Source organism: Neofelis nebulosa, chromosome 2, assembly GCF_028018385.1.
Source record: "Neofelis nebulosa isolate mNeoNeb1 chromosome 2, mNeoNeb1.pri, whole genome shotgun sequence".
In the NCBI taxonomy this organism is placed as follows: domain Eukaryota; kingdom Metazoa; phylum Chordata; class Mammalia; order Carnivora; family Felidae; genus Neofelis; species Neofelis nebulosa.
In genome coordinates, this window is record NC_080783.1 from 187,151,719 (window position 1) to 187,175,366 (window position 23,648).

The window sequence follows — 23,648 nt, forward strand, 5'->3', positions numbered from 1 at the left end:
GAAACCCAAACCTGGACCGATTGAACTAACCTCTCCACTAGATGGCTGAATACTGTTGGGGAAAAATGCTTATCACACAACCATGCAGACTGCTGCTGCTACAATGAATGGTCACGGACCTCAAGAGGCCTCATAACTGCCCAGAAATCTGTATGCTGCCTCAGTCATCTTGCTGCCATTGTTCACTCACTGAGGCTAGTTCAATCTTTCTCTGCTCTTCTCAGACCTTGCATACCATCTCCCATCCCACTCTCACTGGCTGATATCATGTCCCCATTTCACAGAGAAACTAGACACCACCAAACAACAATTTCCTCAACTTCCTGCCATGAAACCTACTAATGTACTAATCTCTCATGCTTCCTTCTTGTCACAGTGCAAATGTCCCTCTGCTTTTCCAAGTGAATTTCTCCACCAATGCTTTGGATTCCCTCCTATTCCTTTTCTGGGGGTGCTACTTTCTCACTTATCTCTGTAAATTTGCCTTTTATTCCTCTTGCTGGATCCACGCCAAAAGCATTTTCTCATCTGAATAAAAATCTTTGCCTCCTTCCTATTGCCTTCTCTCTTTTTTCTTGGAAAGAGCCAAATGTCTTGAAAATGTATTGTACAGTCTTCACTGCCGCACCTTCACACCCACTTCTCGCCTCACGGTAATTTGACCTCTCTTCCTATCACTTCCACTGAAACTGCGTTTGCAAAGGCCACCAACGACTTCCTTGTTTCTAAATCCAGTGGATTTTTTCAGACTTTATTTTACTTGATTAGTCATCAGCCTTCAACACTTTCCTGCCTTGGCTTCTCAAACAGCACGTTCTACCACTGATTATCTTACCATTTAGGATACTTCATCTCCATTGACTTTGCAAGTTCATCCTCCCTTGTAGACCCTCAGACTCAGGGGCTTCTCAGGACTATGTCCTAGGCCTTCTTCTCTTCTTACTCCTGTATATACTGTCTGGAAAGCCCAACAAATCCATCCACCCGTGTGGCTGATGTCTACAAGGCACTACAGACCACCACATTTCGACTAGTCTAAACTAGAAATCTTGCAAGCTCCAGTCAGGCATATTTCACTGCTGCCTCAACACTTCCACTTGGATGTCCCACTGGACTCATTAGTCCCAAAACTTACCCTCTCCTAAAAACTTTGCTATCTCTTCTTTCTGTGTGCTCCAGCCAGGAATTTAGAAGTCATTCTTCACTTCTACTTGCCCCATCAAGCACCAGGTCTGGTTCTTTTTAGCTCACAAGTGTCTAAGGAATCCATCCCCTCCTCTTCATTCTTTAGGCCACCATAATCTTTTCCCATTACTGAAACAACTTCCTAACTGGTCTCCCTCCTTCTCCCAATCCCCAATTCATTCTCTGCATTGATCTTTCTAAAACACAAATCTGATTGTTACTCTGTTGTTTAAAGCCCTTCAATGACTCCCCACTGTCCTCAGGATAAAGTCTGAACTCTTGTGCTTGTGGCTATAAAACACACTGGAAAATTTTTATCATCTACCTATAAGCTCAGAGCTGAGTGTGGCATCAAAGACCCTCCAGGATTGGGACCTAACTGTTCTTCCAAGGTTTTCACATTAGTATCTCCTCTGGCCAGAAGATGCTCAAGATTTCTGGCACTCACCCCTCAGTTTCCTCTCTTTGAGGAAGGAGTCTTTTGTCTTCCCTATCTCCACAGTCTTTCAAGGCCCAGCTCAAGAGACATCCCCATTGCCATAAATGTCCCTTCAATACTTTCTGAGCCCCTAAAATCCTTAGGGCCTACCCTTCTATAGTATTTATCCCTCACACAGAATTACAGTTGGTTCATGCATGGTTTTTTTCCCTCTCCTTTTAAGATGTATGGAAGTCAGGGCCAAAAGCTTAATCCTCCCTAGAGCCCACCTACATAACAGGTGCTCAATAAATATTTGTTAAATGCATGGATAAATGCAAGAAAACTGTACTCGCTAGCTCCTTTGTGCCCCCCATGAACAGAGCATTCTCTAGAGTCTCCCCCTTAAGACACCACTCCCCTGTCTACCACTCACCCCACCAGCCAGAATATGCCTGAACCCACTGGGTAGAGGATGGCCGGCACGCGTCCTAGGCCATTTTGTACGGTTTTCTACCTCCAGCCCTCGGAGCTGCGTCTGGTAAAGGATGGTAGAGGTAGGAGATGATGTAAGTCAAAGGGCACTGCCGTCCACCTCGTAGGACAAGACACGACCGGGAAGGGAAACCTTCCCATTTCCAGAATACCGCAAATCTCCCGCAGACCCTCTTACCTACACTGGCGGGTGGGGCCTCTTTCCGACTGGCGTCCCGGCTGACCAATAGTGGACCCAGATCAGGAGATTCAGCCAATGGCTGAGAAGCAGAGATAGACGGGGCGGGGCATGGTTGCTAGGGTCTACTGGTGGGGTGCAGCGAGAGGCTCCGAGAGAGACTCGGCGGTTGCTAGGACGGGAGGTCACAGAGCGCGGCTCAGGGATTGGGCAGCGACGGGAGAGGTGGGTGGTGATTGGGCGGTGCCCGAGAGGCTGCGGGTGAGGCGCGGGCGCGCGAGCGGGAGTTCCGGCGGAGGCCCGTGCTGAGTGCTGGCGCCTTCGCCATGGCCTCGTCTGAGCTGGACTACACCATCGAGATCCCGGATCAGCCCTGCTGGAGCCAGGGTATGGAACGACGGTTGGGTCCAATCGTGGGGAGGTAACCGGGCGAGTCTGTGGGTCGCAAGCATAGCTGTGGCTCCTCCCCTCTCGCGGCCCCGCCCTCTCGCGACCCGCCCCCTCACGGGGTCCCGCAGGTCCTAGACTTTGTCGGGCCCACAGAGCCCCGCCCCTGTACAATCCCCGCCCCCGGAGTCGTCTCCGGGTCCGAGCCCCGCCCCTTCCCTGCGGCCTGGGCTTTGTTGAGGGATTTTTCTGTCTTTTCGGTTGGAGATCTCCGGTCTGTGCCCTCTTTTCTCTCGCAGCTGAGAGCTGCCTAGGACAGGGGTTGTCCTGATTCGTTTGTTTGGGGTCAGGCTTCCCACTTCCAGCCTCTCTTCGGTGGTTGTGGCTGGAGGACCCACCCGTTATTTTCCACCCACTGTTTTCCCCGGGGGTCCTTGCAGAAGCCCGGGACACAGGACTCATCCCTCCCACTGTCCTTCACAGTGGCTAACCGAGCAGTCTCTGCTGTCAGGTAGAAGTCGGTTCAGATCCTCCCTTTTTGTAGTTGGGTGACCTTTGGCAGTTTCCTCATGTGCAAAATGAGGCTACCGATAGTAACCTCCCTCCCAGGGCTGTTGGTTACACAACTGAGGTAATTTGTGTAAAGGACCCAGCATAGTGTCTGGCATGAAGTAAGTATAGTGATTAGCATTACTCCTCCCTAGAGTCATATCATTAAAGAGTGGTGTGTGGGAGGCTCCACAAAATGAGTAGCCTGTAGAGCAGGCCTGGATCCTTGCAGTGAGAGTTGAATTGGGGCCCCAGAGAATGGAAAGTCTGGCCTCGATTGGGAATTTTAAGAGAGGAGGCTTGAAGTACTGAGCCCAGCATGTCTCTCCCTGCATTAGTTCACATGGCCTTTCCGCCCTCCAGTCTCACTGCCAGCAGCTCAGCCTCTTGTATGGTTACCACAGTGATCTTTCTTAATGTAGAGGTTTGCTTTTATCACTGGTCTGCCTAAAACCCTTCAGTGGCTCCTTACTGCCCTCAGGATAAATCAAGTCCAGGGTCCTTAACGTGGCATTCAAAGTCCTTCGTAGTTTATCAGCCCCTGCTTATCACTTAGATCACTGTGTCCTTCCACTGTTCAATTTAAGTTTTATGTTCTGGCAACACAAACTGCTTGTGATTCTCCACACACTTCTTGCTTCTCTGCCTTTGCTTCTGCTGTTTCCTCTGTCTGGAATGCCCTTTCCCCTCTGCTGCCCCACACCACCCCTCCCTTGTCCTTGTCCGTTTCATCATTGAAGGCTTAGCTCAGATGTTGCCTCCTTCAGGAGAGCCTTCCCATCCCCTCCCATGGCATCTGTTTTACTTGGTTGGGGTCTAGGAGGAGAGGGCAGCCGCTAGGCTCCTACAGGACAGATGGCTCTAGACCAGATGTATTTCCTTAGAGCTGGGTATGTTGGTATAGGGCTCTTGAGCTTACAGATGTAAAAATGCTTTTGAAAGGTTTTGGCATCAGGGGGAGGTGAAGCCAGTTAATATTATTGCCCTTGGAGAGCCACCAGCCACCAGAAGGGGTAGAGCTGCCGTGGTAGGGCAGGTGTTCTCCCTCAGCCCAGGTGGGCAGCCTGCTGGTCTTGGTTCACAGTTCACTTCTACCTCCTGCTGGTTCTATGGCTTTGGCAAGTGACTGAGCCTTCCTTGGCCTCAGATTCCTCCACTGTAAAATGGGAATTGTAATAGTGTCTGCATCATGAAATTGTGAGGGCTTACAAGGTAGGGACTGGGTGTGTGTGCCTGGCATGTCTGTGTGTTTCCTCTATTTGTGGCTCCCCTCACTGCTTGAGGAAGCTGGGTCCTAGGGGGCCATTTAGTACTGCGTCCTTCTACTAGCATGAGGGTGTTCTGTTGCTTCAAGACCCTTCCCTGATAGGATGCTTCCTCTCAAACATCCTGGACTGCTGTCGGTAACTGGGATTGTTAGAAAGCACTTCCCTTTCTTGAGCCACAACAGGCCTTCCTGTCATTTCTGCTTTCAGTTCAGCATTTGTTGTGTCCTGGCCACGGGTTAGTTATTGGTGCCTCAGAAGTGACTCAGGCAAAGGCTCCATTCAGGGAGCTGTGGTTTGGGGGAGGAGTGAGGGTTTATAAGCAGGTGGTTTCACAATGATGTGATAACTGCAGGGCTCGAGGGTCGTGGTGGGTACAACACAGCAAGGTAGTCTCTCTTCGTCTGTCTTCAAGAGGTCAGCTCAGGGGTTGCTTGGGTGGCTTAATCGATTGAGCATCCGACTTTGGCTCAGGTCATGATCTCATGGTTTGTGAGTTTGAGCCCCACATCAGGCTCTCTGCTGTTGGTGGAGGGCCTGCTTCAAATCCTCTGTCCCCCTCTCTCTCTGACTCTGCCCCACTCAGGCGCTCTCTCTCTCTCCCTCTCTCTCTCAAAAATAAACACTTAAAAAAAAAAAAAAAAGAGGTCAGCTCATGCCTTCCTCACATCTCTCTTCTCTTAGAGAAATACCTGTAGGGCCTTCAGCTGTCACTCCTCTGATGTGGTCCTAAGAACCTCCTCCTTCTGATGGCCCCTCTGGATTGGCTTCAGTTCATCATGCCTTTCCCTCTTAGAGCGCATGCCCTAGAGCTGAGCTGGAACGTGGGACCGCAGAAGGAGGTCACAGCACCATGATCCCCTGAATCTGTCTGCAGAGAGCTCTTTCCAGGCCGACATGGCTTCACACAGGGATACTCTGTGGGGATCCTGGAGATTGTCTTTCTTTTGCAGTTATTGTTTAGTGGTGGAGAAGTGTATAGGACAGTTATATTTGGTTTCCAGAATATCTTTTCCCTGTATTTAAACATCAAAACTGCAGTGCCTGGCACTGCGGTGAGTGACAGGCGAGCAGCTGCTACTGGCATATCAGTTAGCTAGAAGGCAGCTGCACACCTGCAATTGTTCAGAGCCCAGGCTGGGCAGCCCAGGATCCTTCTGCCGGGAATCCCACCAGCCAGTGTCTGTGGTTGCCCATGCTGGGAGGATAGTCCGCCCGGTCCTTTGCTGAAGCTGCTCCCTTGCCCTGGTGTCTCCCTGCATCCTGGTTCTCTGACCAGTGATCCCCTCCCCCTCCTAATACTCTGCTCCTATCTCGTTTCCTTGGAGAAGGTTCTGTTCTCTGGTTCTCGTAGCAGGGATCCCTGTCATAGTGCTTTTGACGGTTTTGCTCACTGTTGTTAGGGGCTGGCAAGGATGAGGTGCCAACTAGGCTGAATGGAGTCACTTGGCAGTTCTGTGGGCCTGAGCCAGAGATGCTCTTGACATTCCAGGCCGAGGCTATGCTGCCCCTCCTCCCAGCCAGAGAATGGTCAGCCAAGTCCTGCCCCAGGGCCCCCCCTCGGCTTGCTGGGAGCACTATATTGCTCTCATGTTCAGTAAACATTTTCAGAAATGATTGGTTCACAGGGTCTGGACAAGGGCTCATCTTAGAATACAAGGAAGGCCTTCGGAGGTCACAGAGAGGGGAAGTGACAGGTGTATTGTAAGCCTAGGCTTTACTGTGAACCTGGTCTTCTGTCAGCAGTAGCAAAAAAAAAAAAAAAAAGTGTGTCCCAAAAATGGCCAATTAACCCTCAGGAAGCTTTCACTGGCCCTGGGAAACAGTCCGGAGTGGTTTTGAACACCATGGTGGGCTCCAGGCATTGAGGTGGCTTCCTGGAGAACAGTGGCCCAAGGTGACCAAAAGCTTCACAGAGCCGATGGTGAGCAAAGGGAGTGCGGAAGTAAGAGCGCTGGAGAGGCCTGAGGTGGCCTGAGCTGTCACACCAGAGAGGCCTCGGAGGCCCAGGTGAAGACTGAGTTGGGACTTGATCCTCTCCTTGCCTGCCGGCCTCCTAAAGGCATTTTTTTTTTTTTTTTTTTGAACAGGGGAGTTTATTTACAGACATACCCTGTCTTATTTATTATTGCTTTGCTTTATTACCCTTCGCAGATGTGGGTGTTTTTTTTTTTTTTTTTTTTTTTTTTTTTACAGATTGAAGGTTTGCTGCAACCTTGCATCAAGCAAGTCTCTGGGTTCCATTTTGCCAACAGCATTTGCTCACTTTGTGTCTGTGTTGCATTTTGGCAATTCCCATAATATTTCAAAAAATTTTTTAAACGTCCATTTATTATTGAGAGACAGAGATACAGAGTGTGAGCAGGGGAGGGACAGAGAGAGGGGAGACACAGAATTCGAAGCAGGCTCCAGGCTCTGCGCTGTCAGCACAGAGCCTGACACGGGGCTTGAACCCACACACCACGAGATCATGACCTGAGCTGAAGTCAAATGCTTAACTGACTGAGCCACCCAGGTGCCCCAATTCTCATAATATTTCAAAATTTTCATCATTATTATATATATTTTTGGTGATCTGTGATCAGTGATCTTTGATGTTACTATTGTAATTGTTTTGGGGCTCCACAGACCCCACCTATATAAGATGAATGTTGTGCGTGTTCAACTGCTCTACTGACCACCATTCCACCTTCTCTCTCCCTCCCTTTGGGCCTCCTTATTCCCTGAGACACATTATTGAAATTAGGCCAGTTAATAACCCTACAGTGGCCTCTAAGTGTTCAAGTGAAAGGAAGAGTTACGAGACTCTCACTTTAAATCAAAAGCTAGAAATTATTAAGCTTATTAAGGAAGGACAATGTGGAAAGCTGGGATAGGCCGAACACTATGTTTGGCATAAGCCAAACAACCAAGTTATGAATGCAAAGGAAAAGTTCTTGAAGGAAATGAAACGCGCTACTCCAGTGAACACACAAATGATAAGAAAACAGCCTTATTGTGGATACAGAGAAAGTTTGAGTGGTCTGAATAGAAGATTAAACCAGCCACAACACTCCCTTAAGCCAAAGCCTAATCCAGAGCAAGATACTAACTCTCTTCAATTCTGTGAAGGCTGAGCGAGGTGAGAAAGCTGCAGAAGAAAAGTTTGAAGCTAGCAGAGGCAGGTTCATGAGTTTTGAGGAAAGAATCCATCTCCATAACATCAAAGTGTAAGGGGAAGCAGCAAGTACTGATGTAGAAGCCACAACAAAGTCATCCAGAAGACTTGGCTAAGATAATTAATGAAGGTGGCTACACTAAACAACAGATTTTCAACGTAGATGAAACAGCCTTATATTGGAAGAAGATACCATTTTGGACTCCCATAGCTACAGAGAAGTCAGTGCCTAGCCTCAAAGCTTCCAAGGACAGGCTGACTTTTGTTGGAGGCTAAGGCGGCCGGTGACTTTAGGTTGAAGCCAATGCTCATTTACCATTCCAAAAATTCTAGGACCCTTAAGAATTATGATGAGTCTACTCTTCCTGTGCTTTGTAAATTTAACAAAGCCTGGATGACAGCACATCTGTTTACAACATGGTTTACTGATAGTCTAAGCTCACTGTAGAGACCTGCTGCTCAGAAAAAAAGATTCTTTTCAAAATATTACTGCTCATTGACAATGTACCTGGTTACCCAAGAGCTCTGATGGAGATGTACAATGAGATTGATATTGTTTTCATGACTTGATAACACAACATCTATTCTGTAGCTCATAGATCAAGGAGTAATTTCAACTTTCACATACCATTATTTAAGAAATGCGGTTAGTAAGTTTATAGTTGCCACAGACAGTGATTCCTCTGATGGATCTGGGCAAAGTAAATTGAAAATCTTCTAGAAACGATTCACCATTCTAGATGCCATTAAGAATATTTGTGATTCATGGGAAAAGGTCAAAATAGCAACATTAACAGGACTTGGGAAGAAGTTGATTCCAACCCTCATGGATGACTTTGAGGGGTTCAAGACTTCAGTGGAGGAAGTAACTGCGCATGGGGTAGAAAGAGCAAGAGAACTAGAATTACAAGTAGAGCCTGAAGGTGTGACTGAATGGCTGCAATCTCACTGATAAAACCTGAACCGATGAGGAGTTGCTTGTTATGGAAGAGCAAAGAATGTGGTTTCTTGGGATGGAATCTCCTCCTGGTGAAGATACTGTGAAGATTGTTGAAATGACAACAAAGGATTTAGGATATCACATAAACTGAGTTGGTAAAGCAGTGTCAGGGTATGAGAGGATTGGCTTCAATTCTGAAAGAAGTTCCCTTGTGAGGTAAAATGCCATCAAACAGCATTGCATGCTACAGAGAAATCTTTCGTGAAAGGAAGCATCAACAGATGCAGCAAACTTCCTTGTCTTATTTTAGGAAATTGCCACAGCCACCTCAGCCTTCAGCAACCACCACCCTGACCAGTCAGCAGCCATAAACTCTGAGGCAAGACCCTCCACCATCGAAAAGATTATGATTCACTGAAAGCTCAGATTTCAGATGATGGTTAGCATTTTTTAGCAATAATGTATTCTTAAAGATTTTATTTATTTTTTAAAAGTAACCTGTACCCCCAATGTGGGGCTCGAACCCACGACCCTGAGATCAAGGGTCACATGCTCTACAACTGAGCCAGCCAGGTGCCCCAGCAATAAAGTATTTTTAAATTAAGGTATGTACATTGTTTTTTTTAAGACATAATGTTAGTGCACACTTACTAGACTACAGTATAGTATAAACACAACTTTTGTATGGACTGAGAAACCAAAAAATTCACTTGACTCACTTAATTGTGACATTTGCTTTATTGGGGTTGTCTGGAAATGAGCCTGCAATATCTCCAAGGTATGCCTATATTTTTTGAATCATAGTCTCTTTCACACATTCATAAAACCCTTTCTAATTTGTCTGCTCTGTACCAGGTGCTGTGCTAGGCTCTGGATTTGAACTCCAGACCTGGTGGACCCTTTACAAGCTTCCCTTCTCTGAGGTCTCCAGGGTTGCTGTTGTACTTACACTGTTGACCATGTCCTGCTCGCGTGCCAGGCCTGCCAGGAGCACTTCTCATGATTTTATTAATCACAACCACCTTGTGAAGCAGGGGGTGCTCTTACGCCGATTTACAAATGAGGAACAGAAACCTGGGGGAACTCAAGTATCTTACCCCAAGTTATCCCAGCTTTCAACTCTGGAGCTCCACTCCTAAGCTAGTGCATGCAGATTTCAGTTGCCATTAGTAAGTGTTGTTTGAATACAGTTCCATTTCTAGAAAACAATTAAGGACACACACACACAAAGAAAGAGGTGTCCAATAAAGTCTTTTTATAACAGCAAAAATTGGAAATATCATGTCCAATAATGGGAGATTGTTCACCACAAATTATGAAATATTTTACAGTCGCTCTGTAGCCACTAAAAAGAGTGGTGTAGAAAAATATAAACTGACAGGGAGAGATGTTCACAATATATTGCTAAATGGAAGAAAGCAGATTACAAAACTGATGCCATTTTTATTAGATATTCATTTTCTCCTTTTCTACAGTAAGGATGTGCTCCTCGTGAAGGGATAGTATCTTTGATTTATTGAACTCTTTCTTTGTGCCAGCTACCATGCTAAGCCCTCTATCGTCATTATTATATTTAATCTTTGTATTAATTAGCCCCATTTCACAGATAAGGAAATTGAAGTTTAGAGAACTTGCTGAAGGTCTGTTTCACAGTTATTTGTGGCAGAGCCACAGATTTAAACTCAGATAAGGTTTTATTTGTATTTTTTTAAAGTTTTTATTTTAATTCTAGTTAGTTAACATACAGTGTTATATTAGTTTCAGGTGTACAATATAGTGATTCAGCAATTCCATACAACACCTGGTGCTCATCAGGACATGTGCCCTCCTTAATCCCCATCACCCAGTTCCCCCATCCCCCCAGCCACCTCCCCTCTGGCAACCATCAGTTTGTTCTCTATAGTTAAGAGTTTGTTTCTTGGTTTGTCTTTCTCTCTTGAATTCAGATATGATTTTATATAGTAAGTACTCTTTTTTTAAAAAATTAATTATTATTATTACTATTTTTTTGGAGAGAGAGAACACATGCAAGTGGGGAGGGGGCAGAGGAAGCAAGAGAGAATCTCAAGCGGGCTCTGAGCTGTCAGTGCAGAGCCCTATGTGGGCCTCGATCCCACAAACCGTGAGATCATGACTTGAGCCGAAATCAAGAGTTGGATGCTTAACTGACTGAGCCACCCAGGCACCCCTGTCATGTGATTCTTGATCTTGGGGTCATGAGTTCGAGTCCCATGTTGGGGTACGGTTTCTTTAAAAAATATATATCAGGACTGTGAGAATTTAGAAGGTATTTCTGGGGAAGCAGAAGAAACCGAGGATCTTTTGTTCTTTGCATTTTAAAAAGAAAACAGGTTCTTTGCCTTTTGATTCTGGCTTACAGAGAAAAAGCACATATTGTGTCACAGACCCTTATGCCTTATCAGCCTTTCCTTTGTCTTCTCCACATGCCCCTGGGATAGACACAATCTAATTTATGCTTTAATTTTATCACTTGGACTGTTGTACAATATATATATTTGTAATTCTTGTATTATTGGTGTCAGTGTTGTTTTGTTGAGTTCTAGAGGACAGGGAGCCTGTGAGATTAAATTGTTTTGTGGGTGCTCAAGAAGTGCCAGGGTTGAAAAGAATACTTCTGCCTTTGCCAAGAGGCTTAAGTAACATTTTTTTAGTGGTCATTTATTTATTTTTGAGAGAGAGAGCACAAGCAGGGCAGGGACAGAGAGAGAGGGAGACACAGACTTTGAAACAGGCCAGAGCCTGATGTGGGGCTTGAGCCCACAAACTGTGAGATCATGACCTGAGCTGAAGTCAGAGACGCTTAACTGACTGAGCCACCCAGGGGCCCCTGGGCTAAAGTAACATTTTAACTCTCATTGCAAAAATGATACATACTGATTTTAGAAAATGGGTAAAAAATATCAGGAAAAACCAATTGCCTCTAATCCCAGAAATAATTGCTATTAATATTTGATGTGTTTTTTCTGTTTTCTTTAAATTTTTAAAAAATATTTATTTATTTTTTGAGAGGGAGAGAGAGAGAGAGGGAGCGAGCGTGAGCTGGGGAGGGGCAGAGAGAGGAGACAAAGAATCTGAAGCAGGCTCCAGGCTCTGAGCTGTCAGCACAGAGCCTGACACGGGGCTCAAACTCATGAACCATGAGATCATGACCTGAGCTGAAGTTGGTCACTTAACCAACTGAGCCACCCAGGTGCCCCTTGATGTGTTTTTTTCTATGCATAAATATGTGTGTGTGTGTGTGTGTGTGTGTGTGTGTGTGTGTGTGTGTATTCTGTTGTATATGCTGCTTTTCAACTTGCTTTTTCACTTAATGTACTATTAATTAAAAAAATTTTTTTTCAAGTAATCTCTACACCCAATGTGAGGCTCAAACTTACAACCTTAAGATCAAGAATTGCATGGTCTACTGACTGAGCCAGTCAGGCATCCCTATTACTATTAATTTTTAAAAATAATAGCATTATTGAGATATAATTCACATACCATAAAACTCACCCTTTGAAGATGTACAATTCATTGGGTTTGAGTATATTCACAGAATTGTGCAGCCATCACCACTACAGAACATTTTCATCACCTCAAAAGACACCCTATACCTATTAGTAGTCCCTCCTCATTCCCCCCTTCCTTTAGCTCCTGGCAACTACTAATTTACTTCTCTATGGATTTACCTATTCTGGACATTTCATATAAATGGAATCATACAATATATAGTCTTTCATGTCTGGCTTCTTTCACTTAGCATATATTTTCAAGGTTCATCTGTGACTTGTAGCCTGTACCAATACTTCATTGCTTTTTATGACCAAATAGTATTTCATTGTATGGATATACCAAATTATTTAATTATTTACCTTGAAAGAGAGAGAAAGAGAGAGAGGGAGAATGTGCACACGTGCACGCATATATGACTGGGGCAGGGGCAGAGGGAGAGGGAGAGGGAGAGAGAATCTTAAGCAGGCTCCACGCCCAGTGGGGAGCCAGACAGGGGACTTGATCTCACAACCGTGAGATCGTGACCTGAGCTGAAATCAAGAGTCGGTTGCTTAACCGATTGAGCCACACAGGCACCCTGCAAATCCTTTGCCCATCTTAATTGGGTTGTCTTTTTATTGTTGAGTTGTAAGAGTTTTCTTGTATATGCCAGATACAATTCCCCTATCAGATATATGATTTGCAAATATTTTCTCCCATTCTGGGGCTTTGATTTTCACTTAAAAATGTTGATTTATTATTTCTTGAGAGAGTGAGAGTGAGTAGGGGTGGGGCAGTGAGAGAGGGAGAGAGAATCCCAAGCAGGCCCTGCACTGTCAGCACAGAGCCCGCTGTGGGGCTGAATTCATGAACTGTGAGATTATGACCTGAGCCGAAATCAAGAGTCAGATGCTTAACCGACTGGGCCACCCAAGCATCCCTTGTATTTTCACTTCTTTGATAGTGCCCTTTGAATTTTTTTTTAATGTTTATTTATTTTTGAGACAGAGAGAGACAGAGCATGAATGGGGGAGGGTCAGAGAGAGGGAGACACAGAATCTGAAACAGGCTCCAGGCTCTGAGCTGGCAGCACAGAGCCCGACGCGGGGCTCGAACTCACGGACCGCGAGATCATGACCTGAGCCGAAGTCGGCTGCTTAACCGACTGAGCCACCCAGGCGCCCCGATAGTGCCCTTTGAAGTACACATGTTTTTAATTTGGATGAAGTCCCAATTTATCTATTTTTTTTTCTTTTATTCCTTGTACTTTTGTACATGTCCGAGAAACCATTGCCTAGCGCAAGGCCACAAAAATTGACTCCTATGTTTTCTATAGTTTTAGCTCCTACGTTAATGTTTCTGATTTTCTTAAGGTATTATTGAGTATTTTCATATGATTAAACACTTTTCTTTCTTAGAAGTGGAGTTGCTATGTCAAAGATCGAATGTTTTTGAGACTTTTGATACAGGTTCCAAAATTGCTCTTGTCCCTGTCATTTCCCTCTGCCCTCCCACCTGGCTTCCACTGTTCTGGTTCAGGCTTCTGCCATCTCTTGCCTTGCACGTTACAGCAGCCTTCTGTCTGTTCCTAATGAGCACTGCCCATGCAGTGTGATAAGTGTGGTGGCATGGTGATGACAGGTGCTGTGACAGAACAGAAGAGGGGCATCTAACCAGTCTGGTGATTTGGGGTGGAGGATGAAAAGGGGTTGAGGAAGACATCAAGGGAGACTTCCTGGAAGCAAACAGTGAGCTGACTCAGCAAGTGGAGTGGGCATTAGCAAAGCATGAACATGGAGCATCAGCATCCTGGGCTGGGGAACGAGGAGCATGTGCAAGGTCCTGGAGCGGGGCGGGGCAGGGTGGCATGGTGGTCCAGAGAGATGGACATTGACTCTGCCACTTCTTGGCTCCATGTTCTTGGGGAGAGGGACTTGCTTTTCTGTGTTTTAGTTTTCCCTTCTGTAAAATGGGGACATTAGTAACTAACTTCTAGGATGATTGCAGGACCAAATGAAGCCCCATATGTTGGGGTTCTGGTTGGGGTAGCCAGTCCCTGAGGAGAAGCAGGTGGAAGAGGTCAGCATTGGATCTGTTGATGTACAGAGGGAGCTATGTGTACACGTTTGGAGCTGAGGTAATAGAGATTTGGTTAAGGCTAGGGGATTGGGGGGCACCTGGGTGGCTCAGTCAGTTGACCGTCTGACTTTGGCTCAGGTCATGATCTCGTGGTTTGTGAGTTCAAGCCCCACATCAGGCTTACTGCTGTCAGCGCCGAGCCCGCTTTGGATCCTCTGTCCCCCTTTCTCTGCCCCTTCCCTGCTTGTGTTCTCTCAAACATAAAGAACCAAATAAATAAATACAGACAAACAGACTGGGGGCTTGGATTTTCTTACCCAGCGTGCCGGCTGGGATAGTGGTGACAAGCTGGTCTCTAGACCACTTGGGTTTGGATTCTAGTTTCACTGATTATTGTGTAACCCTGAGCAAGTCATTTATTATCTTTGTGGCTTAGTTTTCCATCAGTGAAATGAGAATAGTAACAGTACATTGTTCATGGGATTGTTGTAAAGATTAAATGAGTTGATAATAAAGTGCTTAGAGAGTGCTTGACATATAATGCTCTTTTCCTGTTATCATTATTGTTTTTCTTTGTGATGGGAAAGAGGGGGAGGTAGGAGCTGGAGGGAGATGTGGAATTCAGAGAGGTCTGTGATGGTTTAGGAACCAGGTGGATTTGATTGCCTCTGCAGGGTCATGGGAAGTCCTGGAGTATAAATGAGAGATGGAGCCAGTGCTTGAGTCTTGGCCCTGGGGGCAGCAGCCACGGCGGGGAGAGGGTGATACGGCCAGTGGAATGAGCATAAAAGGAACAGGGGCTTTTATAGGAGGATGGAGGAATCATGATCTGGATGTGGCAATAAATAACAATAGCCATAACAATTACTTTTATTACTCTGGAAAGGGCAATGGGTAACAAGAAGAATGCCAGCTCTTTCTCCTTGGATCCATCCTTCACTTTGCAGCCACATGTTCATTCCAGCACGTGTCTCCCGAGTGCCTGAATGGGCCAGCTACAGGGCTGGGCACTGGGGGATATGGGGATAAACACGACACACTCAGTGCCCCCCTTCACAGAGCCTGCCAGCTAAAGGGAGAGATAGACATTATATAATTGTGCGAGTTATTAATACAGATTGGATTGTGCCGCTTCCCTAATTCCAGGATCATCATTTGTTCTCTACTGCTGTGGAATAAAATCCCAACTCGTGTGCATGGCTTGAAAGGCCTTGCAGGATTGGGCCCCCAGACCTGCTCCTGGCAGCTCTCCCAACCACTGCTTCTCCTCACCCAGGCTTCTAGCCCTCCCACCCCCCCACCCCCACCCCCCAGGACTGCTTGCTGGGCCTCAGACCAACTGCAGCATCTCCAAAGCCTCATGCCCTCTCTCCACCTGGCAGCTCCTAACGGGCCTCAGGGCCAGCACAACAAATGTGTCTTCCTTCGGGAGATCTTTCCCAGTCTCCGTCACTCTCAGCCATGTTGCCAAAGCACCTTGGACCTCTCTGGGTTGTAGCACTTGAAATATAGAATCAGAAGGGGCACCATGGCTCTGGTGGGAGGAGGTCAGGGTGAAGGCTCCAGTTAGGAATGGGTCACAGGAGGAGATTGTGCGGGGGGGAGTGGGGATGCCTGCAGACAGGAAGGGCACCTGTGGCTCAGGGGCAGCCTCGAGGGCCTGGCTTGAGGGGAGGGGCCAGTTGCCTCCCATTAGGAGTAGTACGGAAAGGCTGGGCTCTGGCCATAGGCAGTGTGTTCAGGGTGTCCGTATTCTGAGAGTTTCTTCATGGAAATGCCTATCTAGGGGAAGGGTCATCCCTACCTGAGTTGGTGAAGCCAAGGGAACCTGTAAAACCTGGTGGAGCAGAATGGAGTTTCACATCCAGCTTTGGGAGGGGGCAGGTCAGAGGCCCAGGAGAGGCTGTTTGAACCTTGTCCAACTGGGAATGCACCAGTGCCACTGGTGGGGGCTGGCCTTAACTTCAGGAGGCCACCAGGGGGTGTGACATCCCTTGGCTGCCCTCTCTGTATTTGAGATAAATGCCAAGGCCCTTTGCTGGTGTCTTGGTGGTGGCCTAGGAGGGGACCGCTATAGGCTGGGGGAGGGGAGCCTATGCTCAGACAGTTGCACAGAGGTAAGGGGGCCTCCCTGGGGCAGGTCTCAGACATCTAGTTCCTGGGTCTCAGAGATTCAAAGGCATATCCAAATGGGTGGCTGTTGATTGCTACCCCTGAGACTGCTGTAGCCTGAGCTTCATGGGGAGTCATCCCCAGCAAGTCCTCCCCAGATATGGCTTCTCCACCAGAAGGGCCAGGGCAGTCGAAGAGCTGCCCTGGCAGGGGGTGGGGACACCAGGCTGGGAAAGGTGGTGAGAATTTTTGGAGTGGCCTGGTGTAGGACCTTCTCCCTTATCAGAGGTCAGGCCAGCATCAGGGGAGCCTGGGAGCGCTGGCAGGCATCAGAAGGGACTGAGGCACTGGCAGCTCCTGCTCCAGGCTGAGTTGCGACCCAGCCTGGGATCCCCATGGGGGCGGGTAGTTAATCTCTGAAGGCCAGAGTCACCACTGCTGGAGAGCAGGCACATTGAACTTTTCAATCACATTAATTTCCACAGGAAATTGTTGTCTTCCTTTTGTCCAAAGGTTAGTGATTTATATTTACCATCCTCTTAACTAGCCTTGAAATTTACTGTTGCCGGGTCACCGCTGGCATCCATAAATCTCGAGGTGGCAGCTGAGTATTGCCAAGTGGCTTGATACTTGGAAGGGCACACCCTGGCCCTTTTGGGAGGGCAGATAGCTAGTAACAGACAGTCCCCGCACGAAAGTCCCCCTGACTGGGCGGGTGCTGGCTTGGCAGGGGGAATGAGATGAGTTCTGACCAACAAGGTTGCAGGGAGGCCTCTTTGAAAGCAGCTGTAGAAGAAACAGCTGGCTTTGTGCCTTAGCATATCACCGAAGGAGACATGCTTCTAGTTGTGGGTGGTGCTCGTGGCACAGGAGGTCTCAAGTGGCTTAGTTAGGATGGGGAGCAAGGGCCAAATTGCCAGCTGTGTACTTCCAGTGTGACCTTAGACCAGTTACTTAAGCACTCTGTGCCTCAGTTTCCTCATCTGCAATAATATGCCTCCTAGTGTTGTTAGGAGGGTTAAATCTCAATAAATATTGGCGATTATTATTCACTGGCAGGACAGGATGGGTGGATTGGCATGGGCCCTCAGAGTCAGTCTGCTTCACCTCCCTGTTGGTGCTGTCCTAGCCATTTCTCCTTTTAAGATCCTCTTCTTCCTGGGGCTCCTGGGTGGTTCAGTCAGTTAAATGTTTGACTCTTGATCTTAGCTCAGGTCTTGAGCTCAAGAGGTTGTGAGTTCAAGCTCTGCATTGGGCGTGAACTGTACTTAAAAAATCCTCTTCTTCCATGTGCTCGTGAAATTAGGACAGGGCTGACAAACTTTTTCTGTAAAGGGCCAGTAAGTATTTTAGGCTTTGTGAACCACACGATCTCTGTTGCAACTACTCAGCTCTGCTGTTTTAGCAAGAAAGCAGCTACATACACTAAGTAAATGAGTATGGCTGTGTTCCAATAAAACTTTATTGTGGACAGTCAAATTTGAATTTCATATAAGTCATATGTCACAAAATACGATTCTCTTTTTATTTTTTAAACTATTTAAAAATATAACAACAATCATTTTTAGCCTGCGGTTTATATAAAAACAGACCACGTGTCACAATTGGCCCATGACTTGTAATTTGCTGACATCTGGATTAGAAGGTTAAATTGCATGGAGAAAGTCCTCACTTACTTTTCTCACCTGGGCTATGTCTTTGAGTTACTAAAGAAAGGTGCCCTCTTGTGGGTTTTTCCAGTGACCCTGTAGTGCCTCCTAAGAGGCTTAAATGCCACTTGAGGCAGGACAGAGGAGCGAGCCCCATGGGAATCAGAGGCCCAGGGGCTGGCAGGATGCCTAGGTCTGGCACCTGTTGGTTCCCTGCCTACAGCTAGAGTGGTGCCGGCTCTGGACTGGCCAGTCACCCTCACCCCACATGACAGCTCGGTGCTGACAGTCCCACTGTGTCTGTGTTTCAGAGAACAGCCCCAACCAAGGCGGGAAGGAGGTGGGGACACGACAGCCTTTGGTGATTCTCTTGGGCTGGGGTGGCTGCACCGACAAGAACCTTGCCAAGTACAGCGCCATCTACCACAAAAGGGTGAGTACTGCAGGCTTGCGGACACCCAGCCCATTGGGGCGCTGCCCCCTGTGGCCCCTCTGTGGGGAACTCAGCCTTGGCTGCCCTCATCCCTGGGCTGCAGTGTGGCAGGCCTGGGAATGGCACGAAGAACAGCCTGTGAGGAAGATGTTGGGGTCATGGGCATTTTGGCAGGATTATCCCTTCTTGATGCTGCCAGCTCTGTTGCCTGGTCTGTCTCCCTCAGCCCCCTGACCTGCTTCCCCTTCCTCCTCCTCAAACCCCACAGCAGCCCAGCCCTGATGTGCTCCCAGCTGTGGAGTCAGCCCAGACCTCAAGTCTGTTGTTGCCCTGATGGGCAGCAAAAGCCTGGGCCGAGTGTGCTGGGAATTTTCTCCTTTTCTGACCAGGTGAGTTTCTGTCTTAGGTTGACCATGGACCTTCACATTCCCATAGTAGAAGGGCCTCTTGGAAAAGTGATTCAGGCTGGAGGTTCTTGCTTCTTCTTAAGCTACCCCAAGAGTTGGATATAGAGCTACTGGTAACTGGAGAGAGGCTTAGGAGGGCTGGGTTATGTTTTGGAAGCCCCTTTCACATCTTTGGCTTCTGGCCTGGCCCTGTCTTCCTCGGCCCAGACCTCCCAAAGCAGGGAGACACCAGTGCGGACAGCCCTAGGTGCCACCTGGAAGCCCTGGGCTGAGGAGTGGGGAATCTCCTGGGAGAAAGGCCAGGCAGTACCCTCTGCCCCCTGCCTCAGCCTCTCTCCACTGACCTTTGTCTGCACTGTGCATGAAGTAGATGGTGGCCCTGGAATGGGAGAAGGGTTGGGGGAAACATGTAGTTCTGAGCTTGAGGCCTTCCCCCACCAACAAGGCTGGTCCTCAGGCATTGCTGTTTATGAATGGCCTTGCTCTGTGGGTAGTTTTAGCTACTTCTGAATTCCACTTACTGGGCCAGGCTGGTTTGTCTGGCTTCTCCAGTGGACTAAGATCCCTGAGGGCAGGTGGAAGAATAGGAATAGGTGAGTGTGGCCAGAACAGAGAATGAAAGAAAGGGCAGGTGTCAAGAGACGAGGCTGGGAGGGTCCTGGGGGGATTTAAGCAGAGGGGTGATGTTAGATCCCAGGGAAGGCAGTGGGGTTGAGTTGGCAAGCTGGTGGAGGGGTTGTCTGGGAAAGGAAGGGGGTCAGGACAGGATGGGTATGGAGAAAAAGATTTTCCAAACCCATACTTCTAATACTTTATTATTTAAAAGAAAAGAAAAATACTGCATCTACACATAGAGATGACCTTTATCTGCTCGTTAGTGCCCATCCTTTCAGCTTTTCTCTGTATCTTTTCTTTACCTAAACCACATCTGTTGACTACACTATTTTGCATCTTGCCTTTTTTCAGATCATGATCCCCACCTTCCCATGTTAATCTGTTTTTATCTCTTCTAGTTCCCAGTCTGTATTCAGGTTCTTCCGCAGTCCCCAGAATGTCTTTTATAGCTGATTTGCCCAAACCAGGATCCAATCCAGGATCACCCATGGCATCTAGTTATTTTGTTCCTTAAGGCTCTTTTATTTTTTTAAAGGTCTTATTTAATTAATTAACTTTTTTAGAGAGAGAGAGAGAGCACGAGTAGGGGAGAGGGGCAGAGGGAGAGAGAGAGAGAGAGAGAGAGAGAGAGAGAATCCTAAACAGGCTCCATGCTGAGCATGGAGCACCATGTGGGGGTTGATCTCATGACCCTGGCATCATGACCTGAGCTGAAATCAAGAGCCGGACACTCAACTGACTGATCCACCCAAGCGCTCCTTATTTTATTTTTTAAGATTTTATTTTTAAGTAATTTCTTACACCTAATGTGGGGCGAGTGCGTGATCCCAAAGGTGCTGGAAGGAAAGTACGATGGGCGCTAAAAGCTATCATGGGGTTTGACCATTTGGGAGAGCATGGGCGACCTTCGTGAGAGTAGTGTAGGGGAGCCAGTGGGAAGGGGTGAAGCGGAGAGGGAAGGTGTCAAAGACCGTCTAGGAAGGTGGAGAGAGAGGGTGGGATAGAGTTAGAGGGGGACACAATGAAACTGCAGAGGATTTTTTTTTTAATGAGGTTGGTTTGCTAGGAATCTAGAGAGAAGAGACTAAAAATACAGGAGAGGGAGGCAGGGACCCTCAGCAAGGCCCTGGGGCCGAGTGTGCACAGAGATGGAGAAATGCTTGGCTGGAGGGGCGGGGGGACACTGGGATCTGATGTGCAGGGACTTCTAGGAGCATCGGATTGGGGAGTTGGCAGCAGAGATGCCAGGCACCTGGGAAACCTTGAAGTGAGGCCCAGACCCACGAGCGGGGAAGCTTGGCATGTCATGCCCTTCACGGGGGGTGGAGGTTGTGTGCTCTGTGTGTGTGCTCACAGGTGACACGCAGTTGGAGGGCACATGCCGTGCGTATCCTCATAGATGGCGTGTTCACAGGAGTTGCTGTTTGTGTCTGCACCACCAGGTAGTTCTGCATGTGAAGCCTCCAGCAGGGGAGAGTGTGTGTGTGTGTGTGTGTATACTCTTGAAGGGAGTGCAGCAGGCAAGTGTGTCCCCGCCAGTGGTGTGGGTGCTTGTGGGTGTGTACAGCTGGCTATTGCATTTTTGTGCACTCACTGATGGTATGGTAGGTGCACGTGAGTGAGTGGTGGGTGCCGCGTGTGTCTGCCTCTGTGGGATGGCGATGTGGGTGGGCTTTGTTTAGTCCTAGGAGTTGCACATGTGTGGTGGTATGATGTGGGAGTGTGTTTGCATTTGTGGGCAATGCTGTGTGTCGCATAGGGGGGAAGACGTTTCACATCCCACTGGGAAGTCAGAACAGAGCACTTTGTGAAGTTTCCCAGAGCCTGAGGGGGCAGGTGGCATTGGTGAGCCCCTCTGCAGAGTCTCAGAAAGGGGGCTTAGGCATGCCAGGGCCTTGGTAAGAACAGTCAGGAGGAGTTGGGGCAGATGTCAGATTGGAGTCAGCGGGAGGGGTGAAGTTAGGGGGCTAATGGCAGGATTATTTCAGCCGACCATTGCGTTGAGCTATAGGTCATTCAAGTACCGTGGCCGTATGATGTTCTCATTATCACTCCTACCATTACTGATTGCTGCTACTGTTTACTTTGTGCCAGGTGCTGTTTTGGGCACTTAAGATGCATTTTGTCATTCAATCTTCATAGCCCTGTGAGATGGATGTCATCCTAGTTTACAGTTGGAAACACAGACTTGGGAAGATGAAGGAGACTTCTTTTTGCTCGTGCTGTTAAGAAGTGGTGCCAGGAATTGAACCCAGACCTGTATGACCCCAGAGCCCACCTAACAGATTCCCCTGACAAAGGGCCCTTTGTCTCTGGAACAGGACAACGAGAGGGGATTAGGATGCAGGCTCATGGCTTTGGCTGCCTTTTCTAACTGACCTAGAAGAGGATCTATCTGGAGATTTTGAGGCATACTTGACCCAGGCATTGCGAGGTACAGAAGCCTAAGAGTTTGGCTCAGATTTTAGAATTTGAGGAACAACAGTGTTTACTATATTTGCAATTTCAGGGCGAGTGGGAGGAGTGATTCCGGGCCTTGGAACCAGATAGATTTGGGTGCCAGGCTCCTGTGCCAGAGAGTATGGACTCTGCTCTCAAGGCCCTGCTGGAAGGTGGCAGTGGCCAGAGACTGACACGATGCGGGGTCTAGCTCACGAGTGGCCTCTGGTGGTCAAGACTGGGGCCTGCAGGCTATAGCTCCTGCGTTGGGTCTTTATGGGGTGGGGTGTTGGATGGTCCTCCTTGGGCCTGGGAGCGTGGGGATAGTGCTGAGCTGAGTCACTGCAGCAAGATGTAGCCAAGCAGTGAGGCCGTAAATATGTCAGAGTTGAGCAGATGAGGGTGTAAGGGGGAGGTTGGGAGGGAGACAGGGTGTGGGCCAGAGTGAGACTTTCTTCTGGTCAGCTTAGATATCTCCAAAGCGAGCTCCAAGCCTCACGTACCGTGCCAGGCTGAGTGGCCTTGGCCAGCATGAAGTGATTATTCCATAAATGGGCCTTGAGTGTACCTTCCACTCTGGAAGGCACCCGCATCTGTGAATGGTGAGCTGGTGCCTGGACACTGCTAGGCCTGTGGGCCTCTGGCATTTGGAGCTTCTGGACATCTCTGACCTAGCGGTACTCCCCTACCCCTACCCCCATCCCCGAGGACCGACCAGGCCTCTCTCCTCTCCCCAGGGCTGCATCGTGATCCGATACACAGCCCCATGGCACATGGTCTTCTTCTCCGAGTCCCTGGGCATCCCTTCACTTCGTGTTTTGGCCCAGAAGCTACTTGAGCTACTCTTTGATTACGAGATTGAGAAGGAGCCCCTGCTCTTCCATGTCTTCAGCAATGCTGGTGTCATGCTGTACCGATACGTGCTGGAGCTCCTGCAGACCCATCGGCGCTTCTGCCACCTGCGTGTGGTGGGCACCATCTTTGACAGCGGTCCTGGTGATAGCAACCTGGTGGGGGCTCTGCGGGCCCTGGCAGCCATCCTGGAGCACCGGCCTGCTGTGCTGCGCCTGCTGCTCCTGGTGGCCTTCGCCCTGGTGGCAATCCTGTTCCATGTCCTGCTCGCTCCACTCACTGCCCTCTTCCACACCCACTTCTATGACAGGCTACTCGATGCAGCCTCTCGCTGGCCTGAGCTCTACCTCTACTCGAGGGCCGACGAGGTGGTCCTGGCCAGGGATGTGGAACGCATGGTGGAGGCACGCTTGGCACACCGGGTCCTGGTGCGCTCTGTGGACTTTGTGTCATCTGCACATGTCAGCCACCTCCGCGACTACCCTGCTTACTACACAAGCCTCTGTGTCAACTTCATGCGCAGCTGTGTCCACTGCTGAGCTCCTTCCCCACCCAACACCCACCCAACTTACCCCTACTCCAGAAATAAATGCCTGACACCTCCCCACAACCTATATCCACGAGTGGGGTCCTCTTCTGCTTCACCTCCCTTACAGCCCTCTGGGACTTTGTGGTCCCGCAAATAGAGAATCCCCATTGAATTTTAGCAGCCTCTACCCCAGGGACTGTGGTGGTCTGTTTATCCCAGGATCCTGGCGGGTGGGAGTGCCTGGACAGGTCTCTGTAGGAGTCTTGCAGCAGCTGTGTTTGGACAAGTGTAAGTGAGGCTGCTAATTTCTGTGGCAGTTAGGCTGTGTAGGGTTATCAAAGTGGGGAGGGTGGGATTGCTGATGAACCCCAGGGTTGATCTTTGACTTCTTGAAGGGAAGGTGAGCTTTGTGGGAGGTGCCGGAAAGGAGGGTCAGGCCGGGGCAGGGGCTATGATGTCCCTAC

General features: G+C 48.4%; 1 protein-coding gene across 2 annotated transcripts; it reads left to right on the top strand.

The window, feature by feature from the left end:
• Positions 1-2,529: 2,529 nt before the first annotated feature.
• TMEM53 (transmembrane protein 53) lies at positions 2,530-23,269 on the top strand. Of its 2 annotated transcripts, none has more exons than XM_058717681.1 (3): positions 2,530-2,663; positions 18,221-18,342; positions 22,541-23,269. In XM_058717681.1, the coding sequence occupies exons 1-3, from the start codon at positions 2,603-2,605 to the stop codon at positions 23,192-23,194; spliced, it is 837 nt and encodes a 278-aa protein (XP_058573664.1). In that variant the 5' UTR covers positions 2,530-2,602; the 3' UTR covers positions 23,195-23,269. The 2 variants fall into 2 exon arrangements, with proteins under 2 accessions (XP_058573664.1, XP_058573665.1); XM_058717682.1 differs by lacking the exon at positions 2,530-2,663 and adding an exon at positions 18,611-18,731 and having other exon boundaries at positions 18,227-18,342.
• Positions 23,270-23,648: the final 379 nt, after the last annotated feature.

Bases quoted from the DNA above. Each gene is read 5' to 3' on its own strand.
- TMEM53 (XM_058717681.1), top strand. From the start codon at position 2,603: ATGGCCTCGTCTGAGCTGGACTACACCATCGAGATCCCGGATCAGCCC. The intron at 2,664-18,220 runs GTATGGAACGAC...TCTGTGTTTCAG, and splicing joins TCAGCCCTGCTGGAGCCAGG to AGAACAGCCCCAACCAAGGC. The intron at 18,343-22,540 runs GTGAGTACTGCA...TCCTCTCCCCAG, and splicing joins GCGCCATCTACCACAAAAGG to GGCTGCATCGTGATCCGATA.